Raw genomic sequence first — 17500 nt, 5'->3', positions numbered from 1 at the left:
AAATAAAGCAGTATCTGAGGTGCAGTGTGTGCAGTTTTATAAGGAAATGAGCTGGAAGTGTTACTGAGCATCTTGCAGAAGCAGCCACAGTTCTTCTGGAGACTTTGACTGTCGACTCGCTTCTTATTTCTGCAGCGAAACCCAGCAGCCTTCATTATGTTTTTATCTGAAAAGTGTCTCTTATGGAATCTGCTGCTTTCTTTACTGACATACAAACATTTTTCTGTAACGTTTCATTTTGTGCTGGAAAACTAATGTTTGGAATCGAAAATGTTTTTGTACTGAATCAATAATGTAGAAGTCAGAAAATAAACATCTATAACAAAGTTTGTACTAAAAAAAAAATGCACAGTACTGTATATCACTAAATTGTTGTAATATCACAAATTTTCTTTCCTCCTAACTGTCTCGTGCAGTGTCGACGCCCACTGCCACAGCTTCCCCCTGAAGAGGAAGAGCAGGACCCTAAAGAGGAAGTGGTCATCGCACTGTATGATTTTGAGGGAACAGAAAGTCAGGATCTCACGCTGCGTCAGGGGGAGGAGTACGTCATCATCGAGAGGTGTGACGTCAACTGGTACAAAGCACGCAACAAATACGGGTAAGTGTGTGTGTGTGTGTGTGTGTGTGTACATGATTAAAGGACTCCATAAAGTGTGTAGAAAGTTACAGTAATAGTTAAACAGTATAAGCTAATATTGTGAATATAAATTATACTATTGAAGTTTATACATACACTACTGTACAATATATGTGATCTGTGTGTGTGTGTGTGTGTGTGTGTGTGTGTTCAGGGAGGAAGGCTACATTCCCAGCAACTATGTGACCCCAAAGCAGCCAGATAATTTGGAGCAGTTTGTGTAAGTTAACAATAAAATAAAAATAATTTGATACAATAATAATAATCTAATATGATATAACTTGAACATAACAGTGTGTGTGTGTTTCAGGTGGTACTGCAAAAATGTGAACCGCAACAAAGCAGAGGAGCAGTTAAGGAAAGAGGTGTGTGTGTGTGTGTGTGCATGAAATACACACATCACGGAAGGGAAAATACTTTCTAATAATAAATCCACTAAAGGAATTTGTGTCTAGACAGAGAAAAACACATGTAGAGGTACTGAAACCAGACAGAGATATAACACACACACACACACACACACACACACACACACACACACACACACACACACAACAGGTCAAAGGGACCTTTCAGTTCACATGAAGTGTGGGAACTAATCTATCTCTTAATGTAAGCAGCCTGCGTATGTAAGTTTACATGTAGCATAAGCTGTTGTGTGTGTGTGTGTGTGTGTGTGTGTGTGTGTGTGTGTATACAGGATAAAGAGGGAGGGTTCATGGTGCGAAACTCCAGTTCTGGTGCCTACACCGTTTCTGTGTTCACAAAGTCTTTGGGGTAAGTTATGTCACACACACGCACACGCACACACACACCCACACGTACACACACACACACACACACACACACTCATTGTGTTTATGTTTGCAGTGATGGAGGCTCAGCGATTAGACATTACTACATTAAAGAGACTCAGAGCTCACCTAAACAGTTTTACCTGGCGGAGAAACACCAGTTCAGCAGCATTCCTGAACTCATAGAGTACCACAAACACAACGCAGCAGGTAACACACACACACACACACTCACACACACACACAGGCTTGTAATCCTATATTTGTGGTATAATTCCATCAACTTGTGTCTTATTGTTGATCCATTATGCTGCACTGTAACCTCAGTAAACAAACAGAAATATTTAGTGTTTATAGTTAAAGCTGTCGCTCTTGTCAGGTTTCACGACTCTGTGGAACTAAGAGCACAAACATTTCAGCCAGTCAGGGTTGCCAGGTTTCAGCAAAATTTCCACCCCAATTGTAATACGTCTTTTTATCATCGCTTGTTACGCCCATTACGCACTTCTCCCTCTTACAGTCTTTACAATATCTTACAACACAAATGATTCTGTACACCGTAGACACACTATCTGCACTTACACTTTCCCTTTGTTTGCAGAAATGGATTAGATTTAATTCCAATTATTTGCTTTAAAACAAGATCTTGGAAACCACAAACATTTTTATACTAGTCAAGAAACCACCATCTGCACACTTGCTTTGTCTAACAGCATTCTTGTTCGTCATTAAATTAAAATTAAGTCTCCAGTTTTCTTCCCAATTTGGCCAATTCTCCCCCACCAGCTAACTTTCGCTTATCACACAACAGCTCCCAAACAGGAAGGATGAAGACGAACACGTGTTTCCTCTGAGACACGTCAAGCCAAACTCCACATCTTTTCAAACTGCTGCTCATGCTGCATCACAGGGCTGCGTAACACACACGCAGGAAAGCGCTATCCGCCCTCTTCCACACGCACGAGCTCACAGACGCCAACGATTGGCTAGTGTCACTAAAGGAATCCCAGTCACGGGAAATAGACTCGCGATCTCTCAAAGATAGGGCAACGCTTTTCTGTTGCGCCACTCCGGAGCCAGTTTTATTTGCACAACGCTTTTAACAATATTCATAGTCACAACGCAGTGTTACAGAAATACAGATTTAACCCTAAATTTTTAATTGTGTTTAAATAAATAATTACAGATCAGTCATGAAGTGATTTAATGAGCAGAACATGAGCATAAATATCAAAATGACATGCAAAGATAAAGTACACCAAAGTACCTCGATTACTCTGTAATGTCAAGCTGACTAGTGTGTGTGTGTGTGTGTTTGTGTGTGTGTGTGTGTGTGTGTGTGTGTGTGTGTGTGTGTGTGTAGGTTTGGTGTCCAGACTGCGTTATCCAGTAAATAGACAAAGCAGAGCAGCACCAACGACAGCAGGATTCAGCTATGGTCAGTCTCTCTCTCTCTCTCTCTCTCACTCACTCACACACACACACTCACTCACACACACACTCACTCACACACACACTCACTCACACACTCACACAAAAAAAATCGTGAATTCTCATGAGGTCTATTTTTTAACAACGCACAAACCACAGCTAATCTTAACATTCAGATGTGTGTCTAATAGTAAATAAAATATATATTTAGCAACACAAAGGTAACTTTATAAATAAACAATGTGTAATTTAATTGTAATTGTGGTGATATTGCGTTGAAGTAAGTCATTACTGAAACTGTCCTTAGAAACCTTTAGAGATTTCTCCTGGTTCCTAACGGGCTTTAATGTGTTTCTGGTGGTTTGTAACGGAAGTTCGTTCCTGATACCTGATCTAATTTTATTCCGATGGCACTCTACTCATCAACCAAGGTCTTATCAGGGTGTAGTGGTGTTTAATGGTTTAACAGAAAATCCCTACTGGAATCTGATTTAACCCTTTAAGCCAGTTTCCATTATGTGATGGAGACCATTAGAGACTTTTTCTAATGGACTGTAACGTAGGAAGCTACACAGTTTTAAATATCTTTGTACTGTTATAATATGTTTATAGATAAATTGGATCATTACAGTAAGATTATATTAATGTTTGTGTGTGTGTGTGTGTGTGTGTGTGTGTGTAGATAAGTGGGAGATTAACCCGTGTGAGCTGACCTTCATGAAGGAGCTCGGCAGCGGGCAGGTCGGAGTGGTGCGACTGGGAAAATGGAGAGCGCAGCACAAAGTGGCCATTAAAGCCATCAGAGAGGGAGCCATGAGTGAAGAGGACTTTATAGAGGAGGCCAAAGTGATGATGTGAGACACACACACACACACACACACACACATACACATATATACACACACACACACACACAACAGGGGTGGCACCACTGCTCCAAAAGTGGTGGAGCAAAATATTTCCATGGATCTGACATAAACTGACATATATATTACTAAGAAGGAAATATATATTCACCGAGTTGGCGATTATCATTTACGTTAACTAGCGGCAGCTGAGGTTTCTAACTATTGCTATTTTTATTCCAACTATAAAAAAGTAGAGACTTCTCTATTGCCGTGGAAAGATTTATTTGCGAATAACAGGCATGAGACTGCCCTGTTCTGAATGTCTCGAGTTATTTCTGCAGAAATTGGAAAGTGGTAGTGATTCGGTGAAAAGTGTAATACACACAGTGTTAACACAGAGTTAATCTGGCAGGATAAAATGAGTTTTTCAGGTTTCACTGGAGGAACAAGGACAATATCACACACTTCAGCTTTTCAATGATGAGTTTTCTTACGTAAACGTTTAAAAAGTATATAAAACAGTGTATAAAAACAGCTGATGGAAACTTTCCAAAGCTGCCGGACATCATGGGATGCTTTCTGTCTGATTCTGTCTAATTTTACTGTATTGTTTTGTTATTCCTTTGTGATACAGTAAGAGTATTTTAAGGAAACAGTTCTTGTGCTGTAAATTTAAAGACGTTGATAACGTTGAAGAAACATTAACATCTTCAATATTCAAGCACAAGTCTATTTGTCCTGACTTTTATAAATTTCATGTCTGTTTTTTTTTTTTAACACCCAGGAGTCTGTCCCACCCGAAGCTGGTCCAGTTATACGGTGTGTGTACGCAGCAGAGGCCCATCTACCTGGTGACGGAGTTCATGGAGCTCGGCTGTCTCCTGAATTACATCCGTCAGCGCCGAGGCTCATTCAGCCCGCAAAGTCTGCTCAGCATCTGCCACGACGTCAGCCAGGGCATGGAGTACCTGGAGGCGAACCGCTTCCTCCATCGGGATCTGGTCAGTATATCACACACACACACACACACAAAAAAAAAATATATATATATATAAATAGGACCCCTATATCTTTACTCCATTTAATTTAATCTTAACGATATCTGTATACCTTCACAGATACGTTTATATCTACAATAATACAGCCGTTAAACAATGGACCTTCTCTCAGGATATTATTAATGGCAGATTGTGTGTATTGCATTAAAGACGTTGTTTAAGTTGTACACTACAATACGATTACACGCCTACTGTCTACAAATTAACCGTATATTCCGCCTCCTGAGGCACGATATATTTACAAACACTCTTTATTTTAAGATTTCTCAAAATAACATCCATCATAGTGTACAGTATTTTTCAGAGAACAGAGAAACATGGAAACTGTGAACCCAGGAGAAGAAACTCACACTCAAGACTCCGTATTATATTTATATAATATAAATGTTTTAATTATCGCTGTCCTTCCACAGGCTGCTAGAAACTGCCTCGTCAGCGACTCACATGTGGTGAAAGTGTCAGACTTCGGCATGGCCAGGTACACCTGACTCTAAAGTTACACCTGACTCTAAAGTTACACCTGACTCTAAAGTTACACCTGACTCTAAAATTACACCTGACTCTAAAGTTACACCTGACTCTAAAATTACACCTGACTCTAAAGTTACACCTGACTCTAAAATTACACCTGACTCTAAAGTTACACCTGACTCTAAAATTACACCTGACTCTAAAGTTACACCTGACTCTATAATTACACCTGTCCACATGTACACCTGACTCTAAAGTTACACCTGACTCTAAAATTACACCTGACTCTAAAGTTACACCTGACTCTAAAGTTACACCTGTCCACATGTACACCTGACTCTAAAGTTACACCTGACTCTAAAGTTACACCTGACTCTAAAGTTACACCTGTCCACAGGTACAGCTGGTAAAAGAACCTGAGTACGAGGCAGTTGCGCTAATTTTACTACATACAGGAAACGGTGTTGTCAAATCCAGGCCTGTTTTTGTTATAGAAATATCACATAATCACTGATTTCCATCACCTGAACTTCCAGATACGTTCTGGACGATCAGTACCTCAGTTCCTCAGGAGCCAAGTTTCCAGTGAAGTGGTCTCCACCTGAGGTCTTTAACTTCTGTCGATACAGCAGCAAGTCTGACGTCTGGTCCTTCGGTGAGGTTTTTAGTTTTCTCTACGTGAAAGCTTCAGAATACGTTTTAAATAATAGTGTGACCTTATAAAATAAAATATTAAAAATGGTCTATAATTTATGATGTTAGCTTAATATCAGATACTACACATGATATACGCTCTGCTCTAAAAAAAAGACACCTGTCCACAGGTAAACCGGACTAACATAAGCATTTTAGAAACTAGTATTCATACTTTATATCAGATAAATTACATAAAAAGAGACGATATAATGGAATATTAAGGAACTGTGTACATTATGGTTCCTCAAGATGCAACTAAATTTCGTTCTGGTGTTCTCAGGTGTGTTAATGTGGGAGGTGTTTACCGAGGGGAAGATGCCGTTTGAGAACAACCTGAACCATGAGGTCGTAACCATGGTGATGCAGGGTCATCGCCTCTATCGCCCTAAAAAAGCCGCGCTGCGCATCTACGAAATCATGCAGCAGTGCTGGCAGGAGGTGAGACGCAGATAACCGGTATTCTCCCAGACCGTTTCCTGTGTAAGAAAGCTTTATTATCCACTAGGAAAGGTTTATCATCCACTCACTAGAAACGAGTTTTCAAACTCAGATGTAATGAACGTAATTATTAATTATTTAAAAGAGCCGTTAACATACAGCAAAGTGTAACTTCAGCATCATTATTTGGAGGGATTTTTGTGATGTTCACCACCACAGGAAGTGTGTGTGGGTGGGTGTGGGTGTGTATGTGTTTGTGTGGGGGGCGGTGTGTGTGTGTGTGTGTGTGTGTGTGTGTGTGGGTGGGTGGGTGGATGTTTCAACATGCAGTGCTCCTGGTGAATGGGTAACATTAAAAATGTTTCTATCTGTCTATCTATCTATCTATCTATCTATCTATCTATCTATCTGTGTATAAGTCTAAGTAATCCTATAAAGTGAAATTATTTGATTACATTATTTGATTAATTTAGCTTGTTCAAAAAATTAACAATAAAACAAGAATAAAATTGATTAATTAAAGTTAAAAAAAATGAATGAATTAAAATAAATTAATCTAATTTATTTCTAAAAATCAATGTATCTATCCTGAAGTACATCCATCAAATATTTATTTTTACAGTAAAATTGACAGTTATAGCATGTTATAGCTACATATGATTTCATCAACGTCATAATAACAGTCTCTGACTTTATAATCGTCCTAAACAGCGTGTTTTTGTACGTTTTCTCTGCTCTTTAGAGACCGGAGGAAAGGCCGTCGTTTAGACAGATCTCAGAGATGATCACGGATGAGCTGGAAACAGATGGCCACGCCTCCTGATCGCTGATTGGACGAGCTGACTCAGTACTGATGCATTACTGCTCATAATTCTCCTCATTGAACCACAAAAGTGATGGAACCTACCGGAAGCATTCAGTATGAAACATAGCTGCAAGTCAGTAGACGTGTGTGTGTGTGTGTGTGTGTGTGTGTGTGTGTAGGTTTCATATTTTACATAAAGCATAATAATGTGCGTGGCTGCCTGTACAAGCCTGTAATAAAAGAAATGAAAATCACCTCAATGCTGCTTTGTGCTTTATTTTATTCCACTCATGATGACTTATGCATGAACACAAACACACACACACGGGCGCACACACACACACACACACACACACACACACACACACAGTCTCCTGTTGCAGTGGCTCGTCTCTCAGATGTTCGAAGGCGTGACTGCAGGCTTCATGACCGTCTTTAAGGTAAAACACACACACGTCGTATTTCACTCACTCTAAAGAATAATTCTATTCCACAGATTTGTGTATTACTGTAACTCCATAAAGCTAATTTTACACCTTAGTTATTTTAGAGCACAAGATAGCTGATAACGTCTTTCTATAAAAGATCACTACGTGATGTCACATGGTCACTATAGCGATGTGGATGTTAACTGAAACGGTCACCTGACCTTTCACTGTGTTGTCATCAGCTGAGTTAGAATAATCTATATGTTCTGTATCTCTGAAAACATTAGCCAGCTACGGAAACAATCGCAATTCTATTATTAAGTCACAGGATATTACAGACTGAGGCAGTAAGGCTTTGGGTTTTTTAATTGAAATTGAAATAAAATTATTTGGAGAAATTGTGTTCTAAGAAGCTTCTGAAGTTTTTCTCTGAAGAAAACAAACAAACAAAAACAAAAAAAAACTGTTGAGTGCTGCAAGATTTTATTTCTAGCTTTTCAAAGAAAACCTTTAATTTTTGTATAAATGTGTATTTTTCATTACAGGGACCAAAAAAAAAAGATTCCCACAAAAATCAACACTGTATTTGTGTTATATGTGTGTGTGTGTGTGTGTGTGTGTGAGGCAGAGAGAGAGATGTTTGTCTTGTGGTGTAACACAACTCTTCACTCATTAAATATTTACTGTATTCAGTCGCTGAAGACATTCTTCGTATTTCAGGCTGAAGAAAACCTCAACAGTGGTCTGTGTGTGTGTGTGTGAGTGTGTGTGTGTGAGTGTGTGTGAGTGTGTGTGTGTGCGTGTGTGTGTGTGCGTGTGTGAGTGTGTGTGTGTGTGCGCAAGTGACTCCTGTAGTCACAAGTTTCCTGATTTGCAATGGAAATGTCTCTCTACTTCAGTCATTTCAGCGCAGTTACATTCAGTTATCTTTAATCTCTGATCGTTTTTATCTGCAATTCATTAGAAATGCTTTGTTTCAGTCTGCGCTTCATAAAGTGCGCTGACAAACAAAACGCAAGCAAATGGAGCACTGTGAGACTCTCCAGAATGAGAACCCGAGAAAAAATATCTTAAAAAAAAGAACAGTAAAGCAAAAGTTTCATGAAGAACGCAGTTAATCAGTCAGGACGGGTTTGTCCCCGGCGTTGCTAACGCAGCTCACACAGGAATCTATTCAGAACACTCTGCTAACATTCACTCTGTTCTTGGGTTCTACATAAAACCGTTCCTCAAGGGTTCCTCGAGGAGGACAAACCGAGGAACTCTCCATTCAACCTGATGTTCACAGAGAGCACATGGTATGATGTATAAAAAGCTCTGACCCTGGATTCGAGAGCTAGATTCTAGAGCTCCAGCATTATCTGGACACCAGTTTGGGTCAGCAGATGTAGAGTTTCTCTAGACCTCTGACATTAGATCCTAGAGCTTTAGAGCTTTAGATCAGTTGTTCTAGAGCTCTGACATTAGGATTTAGAAGTCTCCTAGAGCTCTGACATTATAGAGTTTGTAGAAAAGCTCTTGAATCTCAGTGTCAGAGTTTTAGAAAGTGCTGGAATGTAAATATTGAAGTTCTAGAAAGTTCTAGAGCTCTGACATTGAGACTCTAGTGGTCTTCTGTAGACTTTAGATTATAGAGCTGTTCTAGATCTCAGACATTTAGATCATAGAGCTGCTCTAGAGCTCTGACATTAGATTCTTGAGCTTTTCAGGAGCTCCCATGCCATAACTGTAGAGCAGTTCTCAGGCTCTGACATTAGATTGTAGTTTTGAGGTTTGATATTAGATTCTAGAGCAGTTGTGGGTCACTGATATGATCAGTTGTGTGTTTGTGTAGATGTCGTGGCAGCCTCCATACCATGGCTCAAAGTTCCGTCACGTTTACGGAAAACCAGCGAGTAAGGGCCAGAATTACGATGGCCTGCCAATCACTCGCGGTGTCCATGACAACCACTGCTGTGCCGTCAATCCGTGCTTCATGGCGGTGGTCACTGAGTGCGCTGGGGGCGGAGCCTTCATCGTCATCTCCATACGTGACGTGAGTGTGATTCTTATTGTACGGTTTAATGTAACGCATGTCTCAGAATGGCAAAGAGGAACAACACAATGATGTCATCAACAACGCACCAATCAGACACACACAGTCATGGGCCGTGTGTGTGTGTGTGTGTGTGTGTGTGTGTGTGTGTTACAGAAAGGCCGTGTGGACCCTCATCACCCCCGTGTGTGTGGTCACAGCGCCCGGGTTCTGGATGTTAAGTGGGATCCATTTGATGACCAGCGTATAGCTTCCTGTTCTGAAGACTGCACGGTTGGTAACTATGGAAACGGCTTTACTGCTGCTATGGCAACCATACTCAGCAACAGCTACCGTCGTCTCCGAGTGTTAGTCAGGAATGATGTAGCCTTGATGGGGAAATATGATTGGATAAAAACACTGATCTACAAAACTCTGAGATCTATACCATCACTGTGTAAAATACTCGCATCTGATTGGCTGGCAGGTGTTCATCTGTCTATCATTTTCTCCTCTTTCCATCCTGTCATCCTCATCCATCTCCATTTCTCCATCCTTTCATCTTTCGGTTTCTGTGCCTTTATCTCTTCATCCACTGATTTCTCCATCCCTCATCTCTAACTCCATCTTTGTATCTCTCCTTTACTCGATCATTCCCTTCTTCCGTCTTTTCAAACATCTCTCTATCATGCCTCCTTTCCTCTGTATATTAATGTGTATATCACTCCATCCTGTCATATTTATTCATCTCCATTTCTCTATCCCTTCTCCATCTTTCTGTTTCTCTGTCCTTATCCCTCCATTTATTTCTCCATCTCTGTATCCTCCATCTCTCCATGCTCTATTTTTCTATTCCTTCATTTTTATCCTTTCATTCCTCTAACTCTCCATCTTTGTATCTAGTACATGATCATTTCATTTCTTCTATATCTATATCTCTCTATTATCTCTACCTTCCTCTTCCTCCTATCCTCTATCCCACCATCTCTCCATTCCTCTGTGTGTGTGTGTGTGTGTGTGAGTGTGTAGGTTAAAGTGTGGCAGATTCCCAGTAATGGATTGAAGGAAAATCTGATCAGACCACAGAAGGAGTTGTTAGGCCACGTCCGGAGGGTGGGGCTTATCGAGTGGCATCCAACCGCGAAGGACATTTTGTTAAGCTCCGCCTACGATTATCGAGTATGCACGCACACACACGCACACACACACACACACACACACACACATATTCTGGTGTGTCTTAATGCTGTGTGTGTGTGTGTGTGTGTGTGTGTGTGTTGCAGGTGTGTGTGTGGCGTGTGGACCATGTGGGCGTGGCGGTGGTGAAAACGCCGGTGTGTGTGATACACACACACACTGACCTGGTGACGAGTGTGAGCTTCAGCGAGGATGGCAGCAGAATCGCTACAACATGCAGAGACAGAAGACTCCGAGTCCTCGAGCCGCGCACAGGACACACACTTCAGGTACACCATGTGTGTGTGTGTGTGTGTGTGTGTGTGTGTGCCTCCCTCTCTCTTCGTATACACACACATGTATATACATGTGTGTGTGTATACGAAGAGAAAGGGAGGCGCACACGCACACACATGTATATACGTGTGTGTGTGTGTGTGTGTGTGTGTGTGCGCCTCCCTCTCTCTTTGTATAGACACACACATGTATACACATGTGTGTGTGTGTGTGTGTGTGTGTGCGCCTCCCTCTCTCTTTGTATAGACACACACATGTATACACATGTGTGTGTGTGTGTGTGTGTGTGTGCGCCTCCCTCTCTCTTCGTATACACACACACATGTATATACATGTTTCAAACCACTAAAGGAAATTATATCACGTTTCTTTAGCAGTGCAGATCCTCACACAGGAAGTGTCTCAGGGTGTGTGTGTGTGTGTGTGTGTGTGTGTTTAGGAGTCATGTAATGAGTCTCATAAGGCCTTCAAGGTTCTGTTTCTGTCCAACCGGAACCTGCTGCTCACAACTGGAACCTCCAAGTGGAACCAGAGACAGTTCGCACTGTGGGACCCGGTAACACACACACACACACACACACACACACACACACACACACACACACACACAAAATTAATATTATGTTTCCTCAGACTTATTGACATTGATATGTGTGTGTGTGTGTGTTAAAGGATGATTTATCTGAGCCGTTGTTGGAGGAGGATGTAGATGGAGGTTCTGGAGTTCTCTTTCCATTTTATGATCCTGACACACACATGCTGTACCTGGCTGGCAAGGTATACACACATGCACACATACACACACACACACACACACACACACACACACATACACATACACACACACACACACACTCTCTCTCTCTCTCTCTCTCTCTGCAGGGAGATGGTAATATTCGGTACTATGAGGTGAGTGCGGAGAAACCGTATATACACTTCCTGGCAGAATATCGTTCTCCACTACCACACAAGGGCCTGGGTAAGTACACACACACACACACACACACACACACACACACACACACACTTCACTCTACAGAGGCACTGAGAGAAACGTTCTAGATTCTTCTGATTCTTCTTATTATTATTTGGAGCAGGTGTGATGCCGAAGCGAGGGTTAGACACAGCGCAGTGTGAAGTGTTTCGCTTTTATCGCCTCGTTACGGTTAAAGACCTCGTGGAACCGTTATCCTTTATCGTACCACGAAAGGTAAACGACTCAAACCTCTAAACATACTTCATTTCAAATATCTTTAATACATCTATTCAATCCTGATCATGGTTTCCAGTCTGAGGACTTTCAGGAGGACATTTATCCGATGACGGCGAGCAACGAGGCGGCCATGACGGCTCAGGAGTGGCTCATGGGGCAAAACAAGGGTGAGGTGGAGCCAAAATGGCTGATCTGTTCATCATACATTCCTTTTACAGATTTAAACTAAACAGAAAATGAAACTCATCAAATATATAAAGAGGTTAAAATCAAGAGGTGCTGTGTTCCAGAATTTAGAAACACAAAACAGTTAAATAGGCAAAAAAAAAACAAGATGGTGCAGCAGATGGGGTTTATAAAGAGCAAACCAAAAAAAGATTATGAAAATAAAAACAACAAAATAAAAACAACATCGACAAAAACAGACAAGAGTAAAAAAAAAACAAAGCATAAAATCAAAACCCCCCTAAACACCTACTTCTTAACACGATCAGAACGGAGCAGGATTTCTGAAGCAGACGCAGAAGATATACACAGCGTACATACAGAGTGCTAATGAGTGTTAATGCTAATGAGTGTTAGTGCTAATGAGTGTTAATGCTAATGAGTGTTAATGACAGACAGGTGAGGGTGGTACTGATCACAGTGCCCTCTGCTGGTGAGATGCTGCACTTTCAGCTGTGACCGTGAGCCTTACAAATAACAGAAGTCAGAACTGAAATTACATTTTCATATCACACTCATTTCCTAACCTGTTATCACCATTTTTAAAATATCAGAATCACTTTCGTGTGATTCTGCTATCAAAGTTAGCGAAAATAGGGTTAGAAGACAAAACAGCCTCCATCTCGAACAGATTATAGTGATGATAGTGACAATATCAGTTTGTTGAAACAAATCAGTTCACAGTTCTGCCAAAGTTCACAGAGGAAAAGCTGGAATCAGTGTTAAGGTTCCACCTGACATCTACCTGGAGAACACGGACTAACACTCATTACTGAAAAATCCAAATATCAGCCCAGGGTGAGTTTTATTTTTCCTTCAGGTCAGCTTCAGAGAGAGAGACAGAGAGAGAGAGAGAGGGAGAGAGAGAGAGGGAGAGAGAGAGAGAGAGAGAGAGAGAGAGGGAGAGAGAGAAATAGAGAGAGAGAGAGAGAGAGGGAGAGAAAGAGAGCGAGAGAGAGAGAGAGAGGGAGAGAGAGGGAGGGAGAGAGAGAGAGCGAGAGAGAGAGAGAGGGAGAGAGAGAGAGCGAGAGAGAGAGAGGGAGAGAGAGAAATAGAGAGAGAGAGAGAGAGAGGGAGAGAAAGAGAGCGAGAGAGAGAGAGAGAGAGAGAGAGGGAGAGAGAGAGAGAGAGAGAGAGAGAGAGAGAATTGTTAGCATCCTGGAACCTCAAATCAGTTGTTCTTCTTGTCTCACAACTCGGACCTGTAGCTTTGTCGGCGATTCTGGTTCATGTCATCAGTAAATACACACAAGAACCGCATACTTTCACAAACACAAGTAATTTGACTGACATGACTGACGACCAATCACAGATCGGTTCCTGTAGTCGGTTCGCAAACACGTGAGGCCATCTCGTTTACACACAACTACCTGCGCCACACAAAACTCTTTCATAACATTTAAAGACTGAATTCTGTGAATGTTTTGAGCCTAGTCGCTATATTTCACTCCGAAATGTCTGCTGTGTCACAGTGTTCAATTCTATACACAGAAGTTCAGAGAGCCAATCAGATTTCAGCCTTCCACACTGTGAAAGTTGTGGCCAGAAAATCATATAAAAGATCTCACGCGCTCTGTGTCCTGTGGGCGGAGCCTCTGAAACTGAGACTAGTCCTTCTTTAACTAACCAAAAAGCAAAACATATAAGTATAGGATTAAAAACATATAATGTAGATGTTAAGAAAGTGAAATATATTTCAACAAACAAACTACTTGGTTTAAAATGTAGCAATGTCGCCACCTAGCTGCTGGTAAATATAATTAAAACCTTGTGATTCTAGGCCCAGTGCTGATGTCTCTGAGGCCTGTGAGCAAGGTGCAGAACCCGTACCCAGCTCCAGAGCAGGACGCTCAGCTTGGGCGCTCAGCCTGCAGCCTGGACAGCCTCCTGGTGAACTACGGAGCAGAGAAACCGGCCAATCAGAAAGCAGGGTATGAGATCAGTGACCTATCAGAATGGCAGGAGGATGAGACTCAGTGGAACAGCTGGAGAGACACACACTGTGGGGTTCGGTGGTGCGAGTCAGCGGGATACACACCACCGGCCGCAGAGAAGGAGGTACAGCTAGCGAGATTCATTTGAATTTTATCTCAGTACTGATGTGAGTGAGCTGAGTGTGAGTTTCTGTACATTCGCTGTGCGTTTCAGCTGCTGAATGTGTTTTATAAGCAGCAGGAAGAGATCAGATCTCTGAGGCAGCAGCTCCGTCAGCGGGACAGCAGGATTCAGCAGCTGGAGCTCGAGATCAAGAACATACGCAATCAGCTGAGAGCCTCGTTCTGATCCGGCTGATTAAAGCACACGGAGAAGCCATGCACCGGAGACTGACTCACTGAACAGAGAATCATATGACCATGTGATTCACTGCGAGTCAGAAAGAAATGAGGAAGTGTACAGATAACCAGAGCTGTTCTAGTAAAGCCTGCCCACTCGCCGGCCATCTCAGAAGGTTCCTGGTGGTTATTTTTACACGAGATAATGACGTGTCACAGTCGAATTAACTTGCATATATGAGCTGTTCGATATTTTAACTCATTTTTTAATACACTAACAGCTTAATTTACAGCATCAGCATATCTCTCTATCCAAAACATAAACACACTTTTGACACAGTTGAGAAAAGTTTATTTCATAAAACATCACTATAAACATCATCAGGTGACAAACATCCACTGATTTGTCTGGACTAATAAGTAAAAAATTTTATCAAAAGTACAGTACAGTGATTTTCTGACATCACAAATCTACTGACTGACACACACACGTCTAATCTGGCATGACTCTAAATGAGTAAATCTGATCTTAATGTACGGTATTGCTTTTAAAGGTTTGTTCATTACACACAAACGCAACACAAAGTTTGTGCAAAGCTGCTGCTCATAAATCCACACTGAAAACCTTTACATTTAATTAATCATGCGATTGACTGAAGTTCAACAATATCGTCATTGTTGTTATCTCCATGTTTGGTGGTCATTTGATATCTGCTACATTGATGATGTTCTGATGAACTACTGAAGACTGATTCCTCTAACAAACCCATTTATATTTATTTTTAAATTTTAAAATTTCTCCTGAGTGCAAATCTGTAAACAAAATCATTCTGGTCAAACAGAACCAAATCATCTTACTGCACATTGTTCAAGTCCTTGGTTCAAAAGAGCTGTTGTTCTTGTGAATTTCATCTGAATTACATTTAATTTATGAAAGTTGTTGGGGTTGAAATATAAAAATTTGGTGCCACTTGATTGACAGGAAGTCAACATACACAGCTGAATGATGAGATATTTGAGTTTTTGATGAAAATCTTTTTCACTAAAATCTTTTAAACAAGGTTTTTTTTTGTTTTGTTTTTTTTTTATTATTTTTTGATTAATTTTAGAGATGTGAAACATAAAATGTGGATTGATTTGGAATTTTGGAAAAGTGTTTTGTGTAAAACAGTAAAGAGACCTGTATTTATTTTATTATGTGTATGGGTTTAATGTCGTCCTCTTTGAAATGTGAAGCTGGGAGTAGATACTGTTGATTCAGGTGATTATTACTCCACAAATTTTACATACTGTTACAACAGTCTATAATTATAACAATATATCACACCGATACAGATCTGAACGAGGTCAATAAATTAACAATTCAATGCAAGAACACTTGAAATTTTTGTTAACTTCTTTTGACAACTACACATGAACCTACAGTCAACAAAAAAGCTAAAACTCTGCACAAATAAACCCCCTAAACTAAACTCTAGCTGATTTAAGAGTGGCTCGAACTCCGTGACGCTGTTGTCATGGAGACGGCACTCTGGTCAATACCCGTTTATCTGTTAAAACGAAACACGCACTACAAACCAGTCATGCTACGGGATGTTAGCTAACATAAACACCGAAATAATACTCAAAATATCTACATTCCAGCACGTAATTTAGCAATCTAACCTCTTACAGTTACTTCAGCACCTTTATTTAAAACATCGTCAGCTCTAAACTGGGTTCGTTTTATTGACTTATGACTCACTTTATACACCGAAAAAGTAAAGTTATTTTACCGGACTTCTGTTTTTCTTTTAAGAAATGTTACTTGAGGCATTAATACGTTCCTGATTGTTTCTGATTTATTTTAAAGATTCTTAGGTATTAGTTGTAATTTAGAAATATTATATCTAAGAAAGCTAGAATGACTGTTGATTGTCAGACTGAACAAAATAATGTGCTGGATAGAAATGTATTAATTTGATGGTAAAAATGACACAAGTGGGTCACAGTTGATAAGAATTTTATATATTTCGTAGCTTGCATATACGTCACCACATGATCGCGAGAGTTCACCCAAAAATGAAAATTCTGTCATCAGTTACTCAACATCATGTCGTTCCAAACCTTTTAATGAAAGCTGGGAGATTTCTGTCCCTCCATTAACAGTCCATGTAACCAAAACTTTCAAACTCCAAAAAGTTCATAAAGGCATCGTAAAATTAATCAACGCGACTCCAATGGTTTAATCCCAATTTTATGAAGCGATACGAATGTTTGGGTGCGTAAAAAAAAAAACTACAGCTACATGGACTGTCAATGGAGCGACAGGTTTTACTAAAATTTCTTCATTTGCATTCCGAAGATGAACGAACGTCTTATGGGTTTGGAACGATATGAGGGTGAGTGAGTGATGACAGAATTTTCATTTTTGAGTGAACTCTCGCTTTAAGATACTGTTAAATGACGTAAGGTTGTTGAACATTTCCCTTCATAGTTGTATTTTATAAAGAAAACCCGAAGTAGCTTCTTAGATTATAATTAAGTAAGCTGGGTGAAAGTACCAATGTTTAGCTAGGAAGAGAAGAACTGAGGTTTAAATATAAGAAAGGTGATTGATTCATCAATAAAATTGATTTTCAACACATATTTTAGATCATTCTACACCTGAGTTATAATTTAATTACAAACTGTGCAAATTTACAGTTTAGGCT

The 17500-nt window shown here is 40.4% G+C and overlaps 2 protein-coding genes across 4 annotated transcripts in view; both read left to right on the top strand.

Moving 5' to 3' along the window:
- tec (tec protein tyrosine kinase) overlaps positions 1 to 7435 on the top strand; it is a 15055-nt gene extending 7620 nt beyond the window's left edge. For 2 of the 3 annotated variants that reach the window (XM_026911797.3, XM_034312160.2), the window contains exons 7-18: positions 417 to 601; positions 795 to 860; positions 951 to 1005; positions 1341 to 1417; positions 1511 to 1644; positions 2798 to 2872; positions 3548 to 3719; positions 4498 to 4714; positions 5185 to 5249; positions 5779 to 5897; positions 6219 to 6376; positions 7119 to 7435. In XM_026911797.3, the coding sequence (XP_026767598.1) occupies positions 417 to 601; positions 795 to 860; positions 951 to 1005; positions 1341 to 1417; positions 1511 to 1644; positions 2798 to 2872; positions 3548 to 3719; positions 4498 to 4714; positions 5185 to 5249; positions 5779 to 5897; positions 6219 to 6376; positions 7119 to 7199 (1404 nt within the window). In that variant the 3' untranslated portion in view covers positions 7200 to 7435. Of the gene's footprint in view, positions 1 to 416; positions 602 to 794; positions 861 to 950; positions 1006 to 1340; positions 1418 to 1510; positions 1645 to 2797; positions 2873 to 3547; positions 3720 to 4497; positions 4715 to 5184; positions 5250 to 5778; positions 5898 to 6218; positions 6419 to 7118 lie in introns of all 3 variants that reach the window. The other variant, XM_053240509.1, reaches the window with a different exon arrangement.
- A 112-nt stretch (positions 7436 to 7547) lies between these two features.
- coro2ab (coronin 2Ab) lies at positions 7548 to 15812 on the top strand. The gene is made up of 12 exons (XM_026911800.3): positions 7548 to 7621; positions 9444 to 9644; positions 9801 to 9917; positions 10653 to 10802; positions 10907 to 11089; positions 11536 to 11652; positions 11769 to 11873; positions 11979 to 12075; positions 12194 to 12306; positions 12386 to 12476; positions 14315 to 14592; positions 14683 to 15812. Exons 1-12 carry the CDS (start codon positions 7580 to 7582, stop codon positions 14815 to 14817), a joined length of 1629 nt encoding a protein of 542 aa, XP_026767601.2. The 5' UTR covers positions 7548 to 7579; the 3' UTR covers positions 14818 to 15812.
- Positions 15813 to 17500: the final 1688 nt, after the last annotated feature.

The sequence above is a fragment of the Pangasianodon hypophthalmus genome, chromosome 16, assembly GCF_027358585.1.
Source record: "Pangasianodon hypophthalmus isolate fPanHyp1 chromosome 16, fPanHyp1.pri, whole genome shotgun sequence".
NCBI classification, from domain to species: Eukaryota; Metazoa; Chordata; class Actinopteri; order Siluriformes; family Pangasiidae; genus Pangasianodon; species Pangasianodon hypophthalmus.
The sequence above is the reverse complement of the archived record's forward strand: the minus strand, read 5'-3'. Positions and strand labels throughout refer to the sequence as shown.

Excerpts from the sequence above, each read along its gene's own strand:
- coro2ab (XM_026911800.3), top strand. The coding sequence starts at position 7,580 with ATGTTCGAAGGCGTGACTGCAGGCTTCATGACCGTCTTTAAG. Across the intron at positions 11,653-11,768 it reads AGTTCGCACTGTGGGACCCG|GATGATTTATCTGAGCCGTT; the intron begins GTAACACACACA and ends TGTGTGTTAAAG. Across the intron at positions 12,307-12,385 it reads CCTTTATCGTACCACGAAAG|TCTGAGGACTTTCAGGAGGA; the intron begins GTAAACGACTCA and ends CATGGTTTCCAG.